We start from the raw sequence: 21,942 nt of genomic DNA, 5'->3' as shown, positions 1-21,942 counted from the left end.
ACTGTTTGCCTCCTGTGTCTGCATCTGGGTCTTATCCTGAGTCGTGTTATTACCCAGAAAAACTCACAGCTGTAATCGCTGCCAAAGGTTATTCTAACATGTATTGACTCAGGGTGTGAATACCTATGTAAATGAGATATTTATATTTATTTCATTTCAGTAAATGTGCCAAAATGTATAAAAACATGTTTTCACTTTCTCATTATGGGTTATTGTGTGTAGATGGACGAGAAAAATGTTTTTTAATCAATTTTGATTTCAGGCTGTAACACAACAAAATGTGGAATAAATCAAAGGGTATGAATACTTTCTGAAGGCACTGTAAGTGCATAGTAGGTGTACAGCTAAGCTAAGGAAGGACACACTGCTGTTTTTTGTATTTCATTTACACAGACACCTTTCTGAATGATTATTGATCAAATTTACCCATTGATATCTTCATATTGTAGTTGTCAACTTGTAAATGTAATAGAAGAATGGAAAAAGCCCCCCAAAAAATCAAGAACTACATGCTAACATTTACGGAACCTTATTGAATTAATTTGCTGATATTTTCTAGCATTCTGTCAAACTTAAGTTTTGTCATACTGATAGTTTTAGTTTATTCCTGAACATTCACGAAGAGGCGTGGTCACCTGTGACGAAGGTTCTACACCTCTTGTTTGTCAGGCTGCCACAGTTTGCTGTGGGTGAAAGTCCACTGTAGATTACAAACACACCGCATTGGGATTTTTTTTTACACCGAACACCATATCCCGTCTCTTCAAGGAATCCCCCCATTATTTCAGGTAAAACAGAATGACTTTATCTCCGTGTATTGCAGCTCTTTGTGACTGTATGAGTAATTTAGCTGCGTTTTGGATAGGTTACCTGCTGCTTTACAGTAGCCTACAGCATTACGGCAGATGCGGAAAAAGATCGAGACAATGGACAAATGACGATACTGGTGTTCAATAAAAAGTAGTAGGCTATACCTAACTGCATAGACGCTGACAGCAAATCAGTTGTTTTTCATTGATAGTCTATGCCTATGTAGAAATATTGGCTACTTGCAGCAAACGAACTCAAATCGATTACATGCTAGTTGATTTAGTATAGGCTAATCGCTTTTTATAGAAGCTCTGTTAGATTAATTTCCTACCCTGTTGTCACAGAAAAGCGCGTTTGGGACTTCTGTCTAAATAACTGGTGAAAGGCTATCCACTCAAGACAGTTGATCATAATCAATTTAGTGTCTACCTGTTATTCTATTACCAAGACATGTATAGTGGAGTTTAAATGCCCATTCTGAGAGGCAAATTGACTAGCCGCCTATGTCAACCTGGTCTCAGAGCATTTCGTATTATTCTGTACTTGAATCCGAGATACTCCATTTAGTATATGTTACGTTTCATATGATATGTATTAATTTGTGGATATCCATCAACCATTTTGTAAGATATGTTACGAATTACAATTTGTTATATGTTATGAATTTTCAAAATCCCAATATGTTACGAATTTGAAAAACGTATGATATGTTACGAATTCTAGCTAGGTTGCTAACGTGATCTAGCTGGTTAACGTTAGCTAGGCTAGGAGTTAGGGTTACATTTAGGAGTTAGGTTAAAGGGTTAGGGGAAGGGTTAGCTAAGTAGTTGCAAAGTAGCTAAAAGTAGTAAGTAGTTGAAAAGTTGATACATAGGCCCCAGATCTAACATTCCTGGATAGGTGGCAGCAAGGTACCACTTCAAATGCGTTCCCACCATTACAGTCATAGAAGATCAAGGATTAGGCCTACCTCAAGGAAGGGAGGAGGAAATTGTCCATTTTAGAATTGGAACAAGGTCCACTGTATCACCTAAAAACGCAGTGATGAGATTGGTAATGATCAGATCATTACTACGCTCTCGCATACTGAAGGTATCAATGACATCAAGTGCAATCAATGCTACAATTTCCAATTTGATTGGAGAATGTGAAGTTAATAATGTTGGGTAATGACTCCATAAGGGTTTAACAAATCATTTATTCATTATAAGCAGTGCGTAAGTGGTCTTAAAGTTATTCTTTATTCTAGAGGAGGAATAAATCTAATCTAATGCATCTAATACTACGAATACCAGAGGTGTAGACTTTACAGTGAAATGCTTACTTACACGAGCCCGTTCCAAACAATGCAGAGTTAAAAAGTAAGACAAATATTTTCAAAATTAAAAGGAGATATTAACACAACAAAAACAAGGCCATATACAAGGAGTACCAGTACCGAGTCAGTATCTTGTCTTTTTTCTGTCTCTTCTGTTAGCTGCATTTCAATAACTTTAATTGATAATTCATACTTCCTCTTTTGTGTTATCCTCTTTATGTTATACTGTAGAGACCATCAGTGTCATACACAGATTTGATCCTACTCTTTATTCCATTGAATAAAGGGAAACTATTATTAGTCAATGGTGTTATAGATTTGCATGTTCCAGCTGGGGGAGTGTATTGTGTGAGAGAAAAACAGTTCACATTCATTAAATTGTTCCCATATATTTTTCTTTTACCAAAAACACTGTCTCTCTGGCTCTATGTAAATTCAATGGCATCGACTGTCATCTTTTTCACTAATTGTCTGTCTCTACACATGTACACGAGCGCAGACACAAGGATTTTATTTGAACTTTCAGTGAAGGAAGGATCATAAATGAAAAAGGATAATAGATAAGAGATGTAGAACTAATCAGGAAGGCTGGCAGCCTGACACACACACACACACACACACACACACACACACACACACACACACACACACACACACACACACACACACACACACACACACACACACACACAAAGACTGTCTGTATAATATGGCTTTATACCAAGATGTGAAAGGGGGCTGGATATATTTGTCATTATAAGTTATCTATCCATCGTTGGTCCTTCATAAAGAGTTCATACATTCATAATAAAAGGCTTTATATTGAGATGTGAGTGAGGGCATCTTGGATGGAGCTGCCTTAGTTATCCAATCCGCCATATCCTCATTAGACAGAGCTCATTGACACACAGTAATTGCCTAATACTCTAAACTCGGTTTAGTGGATGAGTTCTAAGGAATCTCACAGTGGGTCATAGTCGGAACCTACTGTAAATGATGAGTCCCGTAAACTAATCGCTAATACCCCATCGATAAGGACTGGGGACCCACTCTGACAACCACTGGATTAGCGCGAGGGTAAGAGCCAGCATGGGATATGTTTTGGGCTGGCAAACAGGGCAAAGGGTGGATGGGATTATCTTCTGTAGAGAAATGTAGATTTCTCACCCCTCCCCGATTTTTTATTTTTATTTCCCCCCCCCCCCTGTGGTTACATCATTGAGATTTATCAATGTATGTATATTTCTCATGAAGCAGTTTACAGGTCAGTAGCTCAACATTATCCACACATCCTGCTGTGTGTGTGCAGCGTGCAAGTTTGTGTCTGCGCACACGTGTGCACTCAATAAAGCTTTTTCATACACTTGGCTGTCAGTAAACCTATAGTCCATGAGGAGTCAGAACTAAGACATTGTGTGCTTTATGGAGACTTCTTTACACTACCCTGTCTGTCCGTCCGTCTGATGATCCTGGCTCCCTCCAGACAGTGAGGAACTGATAAAGACGTTTTCTCCTCCTCTGTCACATCTTTAAGAGTTTTTTTTGTTGTTTGTTGACAGGTCATCTGAATGCAGGATGGCATTTCCATGTAAAAAGCCCCATGAGCACTAACAGGTGAAGTTCATAGGAGCACATCAAATTTGGTGTTAAATGAAAGCTGAGTCTGTTTTAGAGAAATTAAGATGTATACATTTTTAACAAATTTCCATAAATTAGGAATAAGTAAAGGCTTTGATTTATGGTCAAACAGATGGAGAAGGGATCTTAGAAGTTTGGACAATACAAATCTAATTTTATTGGTCACATATACATATTTAGCAGATGTTATTGCTGGTGTTGCGAAATGCTTGTGTTCCTAGCTCCAACAGTGCAGTAGTATCTAACAATACACACATCTAAATTGAAAATAATGGAATTAAGACATATTTTAATATTAGGTTGGACAATGTCGACGTGGTATTGACTAGAATACAGTATAATACAAATTAAATGAGTAAACATTATTAAAGTGACCATTGATTCCATGTCTATGTATATAGGGCAGCAGCCTCTAAGGTGCAGAGTTAAATAACCGGGTGGTAGCCGGCTAGTGATGGCTATCTAACAGTCTAATGGCCTTGAGATGGAAGCTGTTTCTCAGTCTCTCGGTCCCAGCTTTAATGCACCTGTACTGACCTCGCCTTCTGGATGACAGCGGGGTGAACGGGCCGTGGCTCAGGTGGTTGATGATCGTTTTGGCCTCCCTGTGACATTGGGTGGTGTAGGTGTCCTGGAGGGCAGGCAGTGTGCCCCCGGTGATGCGTTGGGCAGACTGCACAACACTCTGGAGAGCCATGCAGTTGTGGGCGGTGCAGTTGCCCTACTAGGTGGTGATACAGCCCGACAGGATGCTCTCAATTGTGCATCTGTAAAAGTTTGTGAGGGTCTAAGGGGCCAATACAACATTCTTCAGCCTCCTTAGGTTGAAGAGGCACTGTTGGTCCTTCTTCACCTCCACTGTCTGTGTGTGTGGACCATTTCAGATTGTCAATGATGTGTACGCCGAGGAACTTGAAGCTTTCACCTTCTCTACTGCGGCCCCATCGATGTGAATGGGGGCGTGCTCCCTCTGCTGTATCCGGAAGTCCACGATCAGCTCCTTCAATTTGTTGACATTGAGGGAGAGGTTATTATTAACTTGACACCACCCTGCCCAGTCCCTCACCTCCTCACTGTAGGCTGTCTCGTCATTGTTGGTAATCAGGCCTACTACTGTTGTGTCGTTTGCAAACTTGATGATTGAGTTGGAGGCGTGCGTGGCCACGCAGTCATGGGTCAACATGGAGTACAGAAGGGGGCTGAGCACAAACCATTGTGGGGACCCTGTGTTGAGGATCAGTATAGTGGAGGTGTTTTTTCCTACCTTCACCACCTGGGGGTGGCCCGTCAGGAAGTCCAGGACCCAGTTGCACAGGGCGGGGTTCATACCCAGGGCCCCAAGCTTAATTATGAGCTTGGAGGGTACTATGGTGTTGAAGGCATAGCTATAGTTAATGAACATCATTCTTCTGTCTGGGCCGGCAGCCTTGCGAGGGTTAACACATTTTAAATGTCTTACTCAAATCTGCCACAGAGAACGAGAGCCCACAGTCCTTGGGAGCAGGCCGCGTCAGTGGCACTGTGTCATCCTCAAAGTGGGCAAAGAAGGTGTTTAGCTTGTCCAGGAGTAAGATGTTGGTGTCCGCGATGTGGCTGGTTTTCCCTTTGTAATACGTGATTGTCTGTAGACCCTGCCACAAACGTCTTGTGTCAGAGCTGTTGAATTGCGACTCCACTTTGTCTCTGTACTGACGTTTTGCCTGTTTGATTGCCTTATGGAGGGAATAACTACACAGTTGGTATTAGACCATATTCTCAGTCACCTTGCCATGGTTAAATGTGGGGATTTGCGCTTTGAGTTCTGCACGAATGCTTCCATCTATCCACGGTTTTTGATTTGGGTAGGTTTTAATAGTCACAGTGGGAACAGCATCCCCTATACGCTTCCTGATGAATTCAGTCACCGTGTCTGTGTATACGTCAATGTTATTCTCAGAGGCAACCTGGAACCACAGTACAGTAAAAAGGTAGAGTAGAGTATAGGTCAGTACAATACAGTACTTTAGAGTTTAGTACTTTACTGAACTGTACTGCACTATACTGTACTGAACTACACTGTACTGAACTGTGCTCTACTGTGATGTCCAACCTTGTGAAACATAGACCTCATTAATAAAACCGGAGCTCATTAGAATAATAGCCACTGTGTAGAATAATACCCAAACATGCTATGGAGGATATTACATTTGTCTACCTTTGTGTACCTATTCAGGATACATCACCATGAAGAGAATGGTGTTCATAATTATGCATTTCTGTATAGTACAGATCAGGGACCCATGATGTCATTCTGTTACCATAATTCTGTTACAGGGTGTTAATCCACCTTACTTACTGTAGTTCAATAACCAAAATAGATTTTTTCAAACTTAAGGTGTCATGTCATAGTTGACACCCCGTTCTTTCTGCAGATATCTTTGAATCTTAGTTCGGATTAGATATTTAAAAGTCCAATACAGCCGTTTTTTGTTTAAATATCAAATTATTTCTGGGTAACAATCACCTTACTGTGATTTGTTTTTTATTAAAATGGTCAAAAATAAACAAATAGCTTCTTAGCAAAGAGCAATTTCTCAAGCAAGGACTGTCTGAGTGGGGAGGGAGAAACATAAAACTAGCTGTTATTGAAAGAGGTTTGGAGCTCTCTTTCTTATTGGTCTATTAACTAATTTACAGCCTGGTGATGTCACTAGACAGGCCAAAACTCCATCCCACCAAATTTCAGGCCGTCTTTTCAAACAGCTCTTACACCGTTTTTAAATTAAAATCACTTCCTGAATTGAGCGCCTTCAATTCGAATTGACCCCTTCACTGGTTTGTTTAACTTTGCAATCAATGGTTTTTGTTTAGCTTTCATTTGAAGTGAAAAATCGGAGTGTCAGCGTCATTCTGTTAACGTGGAATTGCCCAGCAGCACTTTGTGATTGACTCAGCCTTCCCTCTGTTAAGATAAGAGCTCCTCATCTCTGACAAGCTGACTGATTGGAAACTTTAGGGAAATAACAATCAGACTCTCCCTGTGGCATTTTATGCACATTTTTTTGCACTATTTGAGAACTATAGCATAATATTATAGCCTTCTATCAGTGGAACTAGGTATCTCTTCTAGTATGTTCTATTTATATTCTGTGTGCCCCTGATCTAAAGGTATGTTGCTCTATTTCTATGTTCTACACCTGCGGTCTACTGCTTACCTGATCCAGAGGTAGAGAGGTAGCTAGCTACAGCAACGCAATCTGTTGTCATGACAGCATTGTGGAGTGTTGTGATGTTTTCAGATACAGTACAGATGTCTAGAGTGAGATTCTGCAGGCTACTCTTGGACGTGTGAGTGAGAGAGAGTAAATGGGGGTGAGTTCCGGTGAGTTTGTTTAATGGAATGAGAGAGTGTGAATGTTTACACCAAAGAGAGACAACATTAGGAAGGCAAGGACTGAGGGTGTTTATAGTAGTGTGTTTGCGTGTGCATTCATGCACCTGTTTGTGAAAAGTCTGCGACCTTGAGCAAAGCACTTCATATTAATTGCTCCAGGGTTGCCGTTAATAATGGCAGACCCTGGCCATGACCCCATTCTCCGAGGGTGTCTCAGGGAGAGTTGGGATAGGACAAAAACATATTTCATATACACACGTGAATTAATACTAGATGTTGACCGATTATGATTTTTCAACACCGATACCGATTAATCGGCCGCTTTTTTTATTTATTTGTAATAATGACAATTATAACAATACTGAATGAACACTTATTTTAACTTAATATAATACATCAATAAAATCAATTTAGCCTCAAACAAATAATGAAACATGTTCAATTTGGTTTAAATAATGCAGAAACAAAGTGTTGGAGAAGAAAGTAAAAGTGCAATTTGTGCCATGTAAAAAAGCTACCGTTTAAGTTCCTTGCTCAGAACATGAGAACATATGAAAGCTGGTGGTTCCTTTTAACACGAGTCTTCAATATTCCCAGGTAAGAAGTTTTAGGTTGTAGTTATTATAGGAATTATAGGACTATTTCTCTCTATACGATTTGTATTTCATATACCTTTTGACTATTGGATGTTCTTATAGGCACTTTAGTATTGCCAGTGTAACAGTATAGCTTCCGTCCCTCTCCTCGCTCCTACCTGGGCTCGAACCAGGAACACATCGACAACAGCCATCCTCAAAGCAGCGTTACCCATGCAGAGCAAGTGAAACAACTACCCCAAGTCTCAGGGCAAGTGACGTTTGAAACGCTATTAGAGTGCACCCCGCTAACTAGCTAGCCATTTCACATCGGTTACACAAGCCTAGGCTTGAAGTCATAAACAGTGCAATGCTTGAAGCACAGTGAAGAGACGCTGGCAAAACGCACGAAAGTTCTGTTTGAATGAATGCTTACAAGCCTCCTGCTGCCTACCACCGCTCAGTCAGACTGCTCTATCAAATCATAGACTTAATTATAATATAATAACACACAGAAATACGAGCCTTAGGTCATTATTATGGTCGAATCCGGAAACTATAATCTCGAAAACAAAACATTTTTCCTTTCAGTGCAATACGGAACCGTTCCGTATTTTATCTAACGGGTGGCATCCCTAAGTCTAAATATTCCTGTTACATTACACAACCTTCAATGTTATGTCATAATTATGTACAATTCTGGCAAATTAGTTCGCAACGAGCCAGGCAGCCCAAACTGTTGCATATACCCTGACTCTGCGTGCAATGAACGCAAGAGAAGTGACACAATTTCACCTGGTTAATATTGCTTGCTAACCTGGATTTCTTTTAGCTAAATATGCAGGTTTAAAAATATATACTTCTGTGTATTGATTTTAAGAAAAGGCATTGATGTTTATGGTTAGGTACAGTCGTGCAACGATTGTGCTTTTTTCGCAAATGCGCTTTTGTTAAATCATCCCCCGTTTGGCGAAATCGGCTGTCTTTGTTAGGAAGAAATATTCTTTACAGTTCGCAATGAGCCAGGCGGCCCAAACTGCTGCATATACCCTGACTCTGCTGCAAGAGAAGTGACACATTTTCCCTAGTTAAAATAAATTCATGTTAGCAGGAAATATTAACTAAATATGCAGGTTTAAAAATATATACTTGTGTATTGATTTTAAGAAAGACATTGATGTTAATGGTTAGGTACACGTTGGAGGAACGTGTACCTAAGCGATTATATGCAACGCAGGACAGACTAGATAAACTAGTAATGTCATCAACCATGTGTAGTTAGCTAGTGATTATGATTGATTGATTTGTTTTTTATAAGATAAGTTTAATGCTACCTAGCAACTTACCTTGGCTTCTTACTGCATTCGCGTAACAGCCAGGCTCCTCGTGGAGTGCAATGTAAAGCAGGTGGTTAGAGCGTTGGACTAGTTAACCGTAAGGTTGCAAGATTGAATCTCCGAGCTGACAAGGTAAAAATCTGTCGTTCTGCCCCTGAACAAGGCAGTTAACCCACCGTTCCTAGGCCGTCATTGAAAATAAGAAAATCGGCGTCCAAAAATAACGATTTCCGATTGTTATGAAAACTTGAAATCGACCCTAATTAATCGGCCATTCCGATTAATCGGTCGACCTCTAATTAATACACACTTGTATGTGTGAAATAGGATAAATATAAGCACCCACCAAATTATGCTTATTATTATTATTGTGAGAGAGTATATAGTTGTGTGTGTGATGGAGAAGGGCGGTTCCACTCCAGTGTATAAATAGTTTTGGTATATCAGATTGTTCTGGCAAATCTCACATTGAAACTTCATTGGAAGGAAGGATGTTATGACATGCTTTTTACAGTTGTATTACAAACAATTTTTTGGGTAAATAATGATGAAAGTGGACATTTTAGGCCATTTTTAGACCTATACCTGAGACAGACATCTTCATTTTTTTTACCTTTATTTAAACAGGGAGTCACATTTACAATAAAAACAGAATAATAAAACATACACGTGTATAAAACAATATAATCAATAACGTAAACTTCCTGCATGGCACCAGCACATGTAACTGCAGTGAACTCTGCAGATTGTTCCACAAATTAGGGGCAAAAAACAAACTGCAGATTTTCCCACATATGTAGAGACAGACGGGATCTCTAGTGTTATCCATTCCTGAGAACGGGTCTGGGAACTTAATTAATGAAGTTACATACGGAGGCAGTTTCTGTAAGATTGCTTTGTAATTAAATAAAAGAGAGAATGCAGCTCGCTTACAGACAGAGAGGTCCATCCCACATTTTTATACAGACTACAATGATGAGTCCTAATATTGTCCCCTGTGATAAAACATATTGCGGAATGGTAGACTGTGTCCAAGGGTTTCAAAACAGAGGTTGCCGAATGCATGTAAACACTATCACCAAAATCCAATACAGGGAGAAGCGTTGTTTGAACAATCTTTCTCCTATTTTCAATACTGGGGCATGATTTATTTCTATATAAAAAAACAATCTTAGCTTCTTAGTCAGATTTTATATATGCGTTATTAAGGACAACTTGTCATCAATCTATCAAATCACATTTTATTGGTTACATACACATGGCCAGTGATATGAGTCTCTATGTACACAGCAGCCTCTCTGAGTTAGTGATTGCTGTTTTTCAGTCTCTCTGTCCCAGATTTGATGCACCTGTACTGACCTTGCCTTCTGGATGGTAGTGGGGTGAACAGGCAGTGGCTCGGGTGGTTGTTGTCCTTGATGATCCTTTTGGCCTTCCTGTGACATTGGGTGCTGTAGGTGTCTGGGAGGGCAGGTAATTTGCCCCCAGTGATGCATTGTGCAGACCGCACCACCCTCTGGAGAGCCTTGCGGTTGAGGGTGGTGCAGTTGCCGTACCAGGCGGTGATACAGCCTGACAGGATGTTCTCGATTGTGCATCTGTAAAAGTTTGTCAGGGTTTTAGGTGACAAGCCATATTTCTTCAGCCTCCTGAGGTTGAAGAGGCGCTGTTGCGCCTTCTTCACCCCACTGTCTGTGTGAGTGGACCATTTCAGTTTGTCTGTGATGTGTATGCCGAGGAACTTAACTTTCCACCTTCTCCACTACTGTTCTTTCGATGTGGATAGGGCGGTGCTCCCTCTGCTGTTTCCTGAAGTCCACGATCATCTCGTTTGTTTTGTTGACACCCAGGTACTTATATTGAGAAACTAGCTCAATTTGGGCTCCATTTGTATCGCAAATATGCAGGTCCTCAGGGTCAACATTTTGTGACCTAGAGAACAGCATGAGCTTGGTTTTACTTGTATTTAACACAGATTTAAGAACTGTAAGTGATTTCTGAATTGAATCAAAGTCATGCTGAAGTTCACGAATGACCTGCTGCACCGAGGTTGCACAGGAATACAAAACTGTGTCATCTGCATAGAGATGAATGTTACAAGTATTAAGTGTTTCCTATATCATTAATAAACAAAGTGAACAATAATGGACCCAAAATCAAACCCTGAGGAACACCTTTTGTCAAGATGGCCTGAGTTCTGTCGCTAAGATAATTCTGAAACCATAAAAAGACTGTATATCCCAGGCCTATTTTTGATAACATCTTCAGCAAAACAGAATGATCAACAGTGTTGAAAGCCTTTGACAGGTTAATAAACAAGGCAGCACAGCTCTTTTAGCATCCAAGGCATTGTCAAAATCATTAACAACTTGCGTGGTTGCTGTGGTACTACTATACCCAGGCCTAAACCCTGATTGGTTTATTTTAAAAATACAATATTCAGATTAAAAGGAACAAAGTTGTACATTAACCAAGGATTCAAGAATCTTAGCTAAAGAAGGTAGTCTTAAAATGGTGTCATTACACTCCTTACATTGTGCTCTAACATAAGGAGTATGTCTAGATTCTGAAATACACATTTACACAAATATATTAAACTTTTAACATTTATTAATATCTCGATACTACTCTTTTAAATGTTTTTCATTTTAGGACATATCGCTTGCAACAATATAGAAGTACATCACATTCCCAGTGAGCTCTCTGTTAATTCGGAAGGTATCATACATTTTACGCGCACCACCAACACAATGAATGAGAAAATGGATTCAAAGGGAACTCCCTCTGCTGGTGACTTACTGAATGTGCAATCCTAAAGGAGGACTGGGATTGGTTAATGACCTATAATGTCAATTTCTATGTATAAAATGGCTCATATTATTAAAAGTACCAGAGAGCCCACTCTGGAAATTGTACGTGTTTGAAGAGTATATTGTTCCAAACAATATATCTAAAAACATGCTAAATCAAAAGGGTACTTTTGAGATATTTTTTTATTTTTATGTACAGCACACTATATGGAGTATAATGACTCCAAGATATTGTCTGTATCAGGGCTATAAATAAAAGATTGGTAGCACTGGTGCTCACAACTTTAAAAAGTTAGGAACACCACATGAAATTTAGGTGCACTCGCCTATATTGGTCCTACATGAATTCAAGCTACTTTTGAAGCACATGTTGTACCCTAGAATATAACATGTAAAACTGTAAATACGTTAGTTTATTATAAAAGTTCAAATGTTGCTACAAATACCTGCCATTGAAATTACAAAGTCCTTTGTGGAGTATTAGGTTTCTACATTGTGTAAAATAACTATTTTTCCTATTGAAATGCATTACATAAAATATTCTACACTGTTTCTTTAAAAAAGTCAAGTTTGCGATGACAACATGCAAGAGACCTGTCATTCATTCATTGCTATGACCATTGATCTCCTGAAGAAGCTATCCCTTTTCCTTTCTTTCTCTCCGCCCCAAATACACTGGTGAAGTTACCAGGTTGTTAGCTATCCAATGAGGTAACATGACTAAACAAAGAATAAACAAATGGTTAACAATGTCGACACGCAAGTAGTTTTAGAAGGCCCACAACATGGTTTATGAGTGTAAAATGCCATCCCGGCAATCCGTTATAGGAAGAAAAGTAATTGTGCCGTAATATGTGTCAGATCATTTGATCTGGTTGGTCTGGAAGCAGGCCGTTATTGCTGTAGTAATGGTGCAACCGTGACGCTAACCAGTCTTCACTAGCTTGTTTCTCTAGGGAACTTGGAAACAACACTACAGTGAAGCCTTATCATTAGAACAATTATTATCTGGGAGGTTCTTTTCATAGGTCGCACAGTGCTCCCAAAATAAAATTTGCACAACAAAAAGTTTTGGCGCACTTTAGAGCCCTGGGCCCAGTTTCACAAAAGTGTCTTAAGGCTAAATTCATCATTAGAACTATTGAGCTCAATGGTTATCACGATTAACTTAGCCTTAAGATGCTTTTGGGAAGCTGGGCCCTGGTCTGTATAATGTACGGTTCTTGGCTCATAGGCTCTTACAGGAGGCATGTATAGGTCTAAAAAGGACCACTTTCATCATGATTTTTTTCTGATAAAAAAAACTGTAAATAGCATGTCAAAAATCCTTCCTCCCAATGACGTTTCTTTGAGAATTGCCAGAACGATCTGAGATACCAAAACTATTTTCAGCCTACACTGGCATGGAATCGCCCAGAGACAGCAAGAGAGACAGAAATAGGGAAAGATAAGCACCCTGCTAAATCAGATGAAACCGGGTGAGCCTTGCTCCACAGGAGGTCTACGAGTGTTTTTACAGCATGTAATTCCTTATGACCTAAAGCCATAGAACTGAAGAGAGCTAAAGGGGAAGCTAGAGACTTGCTCTATGTTATGCTGCACCCATCAAACTACTTTTCTATCTGTCCTCTTTGCTTACAGACTGATAGAATAAGAGATCTCCCCTTCTACTATAGTGGGCAGCAGGATCATTCTATTACTCTCTTTCTGTCCCCTCTCTCTCTCTGACTCTACGTTCTTTCTCTCCACACAACAGAAACGTTTCTCCCTCTGTCCCTCTCTCATTCCTCTGCAGCCTGTAGAAGCACGTGTAGATAGCTGTCATTCCTCCGTCTCATCAACCAATGTGAATGTTATCTCTCCTTTTCTCTGTGGATTTTAGTGCTTTAACGCTCACACTAATTTCATGCTTCTGGATTTCGATTGCTTTCCATCGCTATCTTATCTGTAAGTGTTTACTTGGTTTATTATACATATTACACAGTGATGGGTTGACGAATACACATGCAATTGATACAGTTATACTGTAATAGTAATCATTGCTGTTGTTATGATAATGATTGCTGAATATTTCAATGTGTGTTACTGATATTCTGTCCGTTGGAGTTATAAAATATATCTAACATAGATCAGACTTACAGTACCAGTCAAAAGCTTGGACACACCTACTCATGCAAGGGTTTTTCTTTATTTTTACTATTTTCTACATTGTAGAATAATAGTGAAGATATCAATACTATTAAATAGCACATATAGAATCATGTAGTAACCAAAAAAGTGTTAAACAAATGAAACTATATTTTATATATGAGATTCTTCAAAGTAGCCACCCTTTGCCTTGATGACAGCTTTGCACACTTGCCATTTTCTCAACCAGCCTCATGAGGTAGTCACCTGGAATGAATTTCAATTAACAGGTGTGCCTTATTAAATGTTAGTTTGTGGAATTTCTTTCCTTCTTAATGCGTTTGAGCCAATCAGTTGTGTTGTGACAAGGTAGGGGTGGTATACAGAAGATAGCCCTATTTGGTAAAAGACCAAGTCCATATTATGGCAAGAACAGCTCAAATAAGTAAAGAGAAACGACAGTCTATTATTACTTTAAGATATGAATGTCAGTCAATCTGGAACATTTCAAGAACTTTGAAAACTTCAAGTGCAGTCGCAAAAACCATCAAGCTCTATGATGAAACTGGCTCTCATGAGGACCGCCACAGGAAAGGATAACCCAGAGTTGACTCTGCTGCAGAGGATAAGTGATTAGAGTTAGCTGCACCTCAGTTTGCAGCCCAAATAAATGCTTCATAGAGTTCAAGTACCAGACACATCTCAACATCAACTGTTCAGAGGATACTGCGTGAATCAGGCCTTTGTGGTGCAATTGCTGCAAAGAAACCACTACTAAAAGACACCAATAGAAGAAGAGACTTGCTTTGGCCAAGATACATGAGCAGTGGACATTAGACCGGTGGAAATCTGTCCTTTGGTCTGATGAGATTTTTGGTTCCAACTGCCGTGTCTTTGTGAGACACAGAGTAGGTGAACGGATGATCTCCGCATGTGTGGTTCTCACGGTGAAGCATGGAGGAGGTGGTGTGATGGTGTGGGGCTACTTTGTTGGTGACACTGTCTGTGATTTAGTTAGAATTCAAGGCACACTTAACCAGCATGGCTACCACAGCATTCTGCAGCGATACACCATCCCGTCTGGTTTGCGCTTATTGGGACTATTATTTGGTTTTCAACAGGACAATGACCCAACACACCTCCAGGTTGTTTAAGGGCTATTTAACCAAGAAGGAGAGTGATGGAGTACTGCATCAGATGACCTGGCCTCCACAATCACCCGACCTCAACCCAATTGAGATGGTTTGGGATGAGTTGGACCGCAGAGTGAAGGAAAAGCAGCCAACAAGTGCTCAGCATATGTGGGAACTCCTTCAAGACTGTTGGAAAAGCATTCCAGGTGAAGCTGGTTGAGAGAATGCCAAGAGTGTGCAAAACTGTCAACATGGCAAAGGGTGGCTACTTTGAAGAATCTAAAATATAAAATATGTTTTGATTTATTTAACACTTTTTTTTGTTACATGATTCCATGTGTTATTTCATAGTTGTGATGTCTTCACTATTATTCAACAATGTAGAAAATAGTACAAATAAAGAAACTCTTGAATGAGTAGGTGTGTCCAAACGTTTGACTGGTACTGTATGTGTATATGATATTGGATAAGTCTAACCGTTATCTTGTTGTTGTGTTTTCTCTATAGATGGAACCTGCAGTAAGGAGATGATCCAGCTGGTTCAGGCTTCAGCACAGAGCGAGAGAGACTTCCAGTGTCTGTTGGCGTGTGTGTGCTAGAGAGTATATATATGTGTGTGTGTGTGTGTGTGTGTGTGTGTGTGTGTCTGCCGAGAAGAGAGTAGACTGCCTTCCAGCGGTGTGTGTGGGAGCGATCGTGTTTCTTTGCTTGAGTTGGTGTGAGTGTGTGAGTTCTTTACTCTGAATAGTAGGAGAATGGCAGCTCGCTAGTGTGTGTTTATGTGAATGCATGTGCATGAGTGTGTGTTTTCCCGAGTGAGTGTGTTGTGTTTCCTCCTCTCTGAGGACTAGTAGGAGGGCAGCTCTCTCCCCCTGGCTGGGTGTGTGTGTGGAGATGGCAGTGTGTGTGTGTGCTACCCTGCCCGCACTGCTCCTGCTCCTGAGCTACGGTGTGTGTGTGACGGTGGGATACCCATTCAGACCCCCCATAGACCTGGATGTCACCCCCAGAATCACCATAACTACCAGCGGTAAGCACACACACCCACCTCAGATGCATAGAAGGAAACAATATTGTTTTGGAACCCCCCACATCCCTTCTCTTTCTCTTTCTCTCTCTCTCTCTCTCTTCTCTTCTCTCTTCTCTCTCTCTCCTCTCTCTCTCTCTCTCTCTCTCTCTCTCTCTCTCTCTCTCTATCTCTCTCTCTTCTCTCTCTCTCTCTCTCTCTCTCTCTCTCTCTCTATCTCTCTCTCTCTCTCTCTCTCCTCTCTCCTCTCTCTCTCTCTCTCTTCTCTCTCTCGCTCTCTCTCTCTCTCTCTCTCTCTCTCTCTCTCTCTCTCTCTCTCTCTCTCTCTCTCTCCTCTCTCTCTCTCTCTCTCTCTCTCCTCTCTCTCTCCTCTCTCTCTCTCTCTCCTCTCTCTCTCTCTCTCTCTCTCTCTCTCTCTCTCTCTCTCTCTCTCTCTCTCTCTCTCTCTCTCTCTCTCTCTCTCTCTCTCTCTCTCTCTCTCTCTCTCTCTCTCTCATATTAATCTGGAGAGAGAGAGAGAGCTACAGCATCACTCATCTGACCAAACTAGGAGAGGTGTACTCTATCACACCTTTGTGGGTTTATAAGAGAACAACTGTGACTATAACTTAGACTTATCTCGTCTCAGTCTCAGGATGTATTCGATTTTTCAGCCTAATGTACTCTGGGTTAATGACGATGGATTTGATCTTCCTGTATTAGAAAGAGGCCGTTTTTATGGGCTCATGAACAATTGTGCTATTTTGTGTATTTGTTTTTAGCTGATCTTAACTTTTTTTGTACATAATGTTTCTGCCATCCTATGACCGAAAAGAGCTTCTGGACATGAGAACAGATATCACTAACCTTGATTTGGACAGGGACACTTCTACTTCAATGAGTCGGAGGCAACATACATATAGATTTTTCCGGGTAAGGCCCAAATCCCCGACACTCGAAGAAGGAGATGGCGCTATAGAGGCCGGCGCGCGGACACCCTGATGAGATATGGTGGCGAGTGAATAAATCGCCTCTATTCCCTGTTATATTGGCGAATGTGCAATCACTTGAGAATAAACTAGACAAACTCCGTTCAAGACTATCCTATCAATGGGACATTAAGAACTGTAATATACTATTCTTCTCAGAGTCATGGCTGAACAAGGACATGGATAATATACATGTTGGCAGGGCAGAATGAGAGTCTGGTAAGGTTGGGGGGGTCTCTTTGTTAACAACAATTGGTGCGCAATCTTTAATATTAAGGAAGTCTCAAGGTTCTGCTCGCCTGAGTTAGAGTACATGGGATTCACGACCGACGTGCTGAAGGCTGGTCAACATGGAAATACTTTGTCTTTATTTTGTGTGTAACCCAAGTTTTAGCGAGAGATTCCAGCATCTAAATGTGACATCTAGATTATTATTCATGAGTTGACCAAAAGCACTAACCAGAGCGGAGAAAAACAGACAACTTTTAGGGTCGCGGGAGGACAAAGCCACCGCAAACAGTATAGCAGAGCTGACTGTAACTTCACCAAACACAGAACTTGTCAAAGTGATGACAGAAAAGTTGATCAATATAATTGACGAGAAATTAAAGATATTTTCCGCCACCCTTGTTACAATTGAAACTAAGTTGGATGTTAATGTGAAGAGAATCGAGGAAGCAGAGAAGCGCATTTCCACCGGTGAGGACTCCGCCACCTTGCTAACTGTATGCGTTACAACACTGGCAAAAAAGGTGGAAAAACGGACTGAAACGTTGTCTACTTTTAAGAACAGAAGTCGCAGAGGCAATATTAACATTTCAAATCTGAGAGAAGGAACTGAAGGGGTCAGTCCGATCCAATTCTTTTGTACATGGCTACCAACTCTGCTTGGCTTGGAGACGAAAAAGGGCATCATGTAAGTTGACTGAGGGCACCATGGTCCCGGGCAGATGAGAGGAGACCAACCGAGATCTGTCTACATTAAACTTCACAACTACACCGATAAAGAGACAATCCTGTCAGTGGCAAAGACAAAATCCACTCTAATACGAGGGCGTTGGGATTTATTTCCAACAAGACCTCTCTGCCAGTGTACGGGCAAAACGACGGGGCTTCAATGGAATCTGTGAGGAGCTGATAAGCAAGAGGATTCGGTTCTCCATGATATTCCCGGCAACCTTAAGCCTGACACAAAAGTGGCAGCTTATGACATTTGAATGACCAGAAGATGTACTCTGGCATAATATGTGAGCAGCCTACCACCTCCTATTGACTCAAATTAAATTGGGTCGATGAACCATCACCAGGTAGTCTAATTGACAATGCTATAGAATATTTACTCTTCTCATTTGGTTTAAATCAACCTGCCTCTAAAGTAGGCCTACATGCCGGGGGATGCTTGGGAACATATAGCCCACACCTTTTTATTTCAGAATCGATCAGGGGCAGGCATGCATGTTAGGGAGCGGACACACTACAGTCAAATGGATATAAAGCACTCACTAAAGACTGAAGAAAATGACAGTCATGACTCATGATGTAATGTCGCGAAGTATGCTGTACGACTACGCACTTCAACTGGATATGATTTGTTGGCGAAATAGCCTAACGGTGACTATTGCATTCTGGTCACATGCTTCATGTCATTCAAACGGGACGATATAGGCTAACTGCATATACAGTACCAGTCAAAAGTTTGGACACCTACTCATTCAAGGGTGTTTCTTTATTTTTACTATTTTCTACATTGTAGAATATGGAATCATGTAGTAAACAAAAAAGTGTTAAACAAATCAAATCAAAATACATTTTATATTTGAGATTCTTTAAAGTAGGACTGGGAAGTATGAGATTCAGAAAGGCTGTTTAAAACACCCAACCACCTCTTTTAATCAAATCAAACTTTATTTGTCACATGCGCCGAATACAACAAGTGTAGACCTTACCGTGAAATGCTTACTTACAAGCCCTTAACCAACAGTGCAGTTCAAGAAGAGTTTAGAAAATATTTACCAAATTAACTAAAGTAAAAAATAAAAAGTAAGACAATAAAATAACAATGAGGCTATATACAGGGTGTACCGGAACCAAGTCAGTGTGCGAGGGTACAGGTTAGTCGAGGTAATTTGTACATGTAGGTAGGGGTGAAGTGACTATGCATAGATAATAAACAGTTAGTAGCAGCAATGTACAAAACAAATGGGGGGGGGGGGTCAATGTAAATAGTCCGGTGGCCATTTTATTAATTGTTCAGCAGTTTTATGGCTTGGCGGTAGAAGCTGTTAAGGAGCCTTTTGGTCCGCTTGTTTTGCGGTAGCAGAGAAAACAGGCTATGACTTGGGTGACTGGAGTCTCTGACAATTTTATGGGCTTTTCTCTGACACCGCTTATTATATAGGTTCTGGATGGCAGGAATCTTGGCCCCAGTGATGTACTGGGCCGTATGCATTACCCTCTGTAGCGCCTTATGGTCAGATGCTGAGCAGTTGTCATACCAGGTGGTAATGCAACCGGTCAGGATGCTTTCAATTGTGCAGCTGTACAACTTTTTGAAGATCTGCCAAATCTTTTCAGTCTCCTGAGGGGGGAAAAGGTTTTGTCGTGCCCTCTTCACGACTGTCTTGGTGTGTTTGGACCATGATAGTTCGTCGGTGATGTGGACACCAAGGAACTTGAAACTCTCGACCCGCTCCACTACAGCCCCGTCGATGTCAATGGGGGCCTGTTCGGCCTGCTTATTCCTGTAGTCCACGATCAGCTCCTTTTGTCTTGCTCACATTGAGGGAGAGGTTGTTGTCCTGGCACCACACTGCCAGTTCTCTGACCTCCTTCCTATAGGCTGTCTCATCGTTGTTGGTGATCAGGCCTACCACTGTTGTGTCGTCAGTAAACTTAATGATGGTGTTGGAGTTGTGTTAGGCCACACAGTCGTGGGTGAACAGGGAGTACACGAGGGGACTAAGTACACACCCCTGAGGGGCCCCAGTGTTGAGGATCAGTGGGGTAGATGGGTTGTTGCCTACCCTTATCACCTGGGGGTGGCCCATCAGGAAGTCCAGGATCCAGTTGCAGAAGGAGGTGTTTAGTCCCAGGGTCCTTAGCTTAGTGGTGAGCTTCGTGGGCACTATGGTGTTGAACGCTGAGCTGTAGTCAATGAATAGCATTCTTACATAGGTGTTCCTTTTGTCCAGGTGGGAAAGGGCAGTGTGTAGTGTGATTGAGATTGTGTCATCTGTGGATCTGTTGTGGTGGTATTTGAATTGGTGTTGGTCTAGGGTATCCGGGAGGATGCTGTTGATGTGAGCCATGACCAGCCTTTCAAAGCACATCATGGCTACCGACATGAGTGCTACGGGGCGGTAATCATTTAGGTAGGTTACTTTCGCTTCCTTGGGCACACGGACTATGGTGGTCTGCTTGAAACATGTAGGTATTACAGACTCGGTCAGGGACAGGTTGAAAATGTCAGTGAAGACACTTGCCAGTTGGTCCGCGCATGCTTTGAGTACACATCCTGGTAATCCGTCTGGCCCCGCGGATTTGTGAATGTTGACCTGTTTAAAGGTCTTGCTCACATCAGCTACCGAGAGCGTCATCATCCAGAACAGCTAGTGCCCTTGTGCATGCTTCAGTGTTGCTTGCCTCGAAGCGAGCGTAAAAGGCAATTAGCTCATCTGGTAGCTCGCTTCACAGGACAGCTCACGTCTGGGTTTCCCTTTTTCGGCTGTAATAGATTTCAAGCCCTGCCACATCTGAGGAGCGTCAGAGCTGGTGTAGTAGGATTCAATCTTAATCCTGTATTGACTCTTTGCTTGTTTGATGGTTCGTCTGAGGGTCCGGATTAGTGTCCCGCTCCTTGAAAGCGGCAGCTCTAGCTTTTAGCTCGATGCGGATGTTGCCTGTAATACATGGCTTCTGGTTGGGATATGTACGTACAATCACTGTGGGGACAACATTATCGATGCACTTATTGATGAAGCCGATGATCGGTGGTATACTCCTCAATGCCATTGGATGAATCCCAGATCATATTCCAGTCTGTGCTAGCTTTGCACACTCTTGGCATTCTCTCAACCAGCTTCATGACGTAGTCACTTGGAATGCATTTCAATTAACAGGTGTGCCTTGTTAATGAGTTGGACCGCAGAGTGAAAGAAAAGCAGCCAACAAGTGCTCAGCATATGTGGGAACTGTTGACTGTTGGAAAAGCATTCCAGGTGAAGCTGGTTGAGAGAATGCCAAGAGTGTGCAAAGTTGTCATTAAGGCCAATGGTGGCTACTTTGAAGAATCTAAAATATTAAATATATTTTTATTTGTTTAAAAATGTTTTGGTTACTACATGATTCCATATGTGTTATTTCATAGTTTTGATGTCTTCATTATTATTCTATATTGTAGAACATTTTTAATATAAAGAAAATGAGTGAATGAGTAGGTGTGTCCAAACCTTTGACTGGTACTGTTAATGTTTTGTTTGGATGAAAAATATATTTAACTATTCATAGATCCGATTTATTTTGGTTCAACGTATGATGCTACTTTTATGTTGAAGTGGGGTTTGTGGGTGCGCTCGTCTCTATGCCCGGCCGGGCGCCGTCTTTCTCATCCCTGGAGAATCCCTTTGGACCCAGGGCGCAGGGGCCTCAGCCGACCAACGGCTCGAGGCGGGTGGGGTCGAGCGCACCTATGGTCAACAGTAGCCGATTGTACGGGTCGATTCTGTTTGGATTTTTATATTGATTGGGTGTCTGTCCGCTCTCAGGATAAAGGTTCCAAAGACCCCGCTCTTTTGTTTTTTTACTCCCCATGAATGGTTCAATTTATT

At 41.3% G+C, this 21,942-nt stretch overlaps 1 protein-coding gene across 2 annotated transcripts in view; it reads left to right on the top strand.

Annotated features, from left to right (window-relative positions):
- The first annotated feature begins 667 nt into the window (after nucleotides 1-667).
- Nucleotides 668-21,942, top strand: part of LOC115153389 (semaphorin-4G) — a 61,848-nt gene continuing 40,573 nt past the window's right edge. Inside the window, exons 1-3 of one of the 2 annotated variants that reach the window (XM_029698793.1) lie at nucleotides 668-788; nucleotides 3,688-3,742; nucleotides 15,629-16,151. In XM_029698793.1, coding sequence (XP_029554653.1) covers nucleotides 16,016-16,151 — 136 coding nt within the window. In that variant the 5' untranslated portion in view covers nucleotides 668-788; nucleotides 3,688-3,742; nucleotides 15,629-16,015. The remainder of the gene's footprint in view (nucleotides 789-3,687; nucleotides 3,743-15,628; nucleotides 16,152-21,942) is intronic. The other variant, XM_029698792.1, reaches the window with a different exon arrangement.

This window comes from Salmo trutta, chromosome 18 (assembly GCF_901001165.1).
Source record: "Salmo trutta chromosome 18, fSalTru1.1, whole genome shotgun sequence".
Taxonomy (NCBI): Eukaryota; Metazoa; Chordata; class Actinopteri; order Salmoniformes; family Salmonidae; genus Salmo; species Salmo trutta.
Note: the sequence above shows the minus strand (reverse complement) of the source record. Positions and strands in the feature narration are given on the sequence as shown.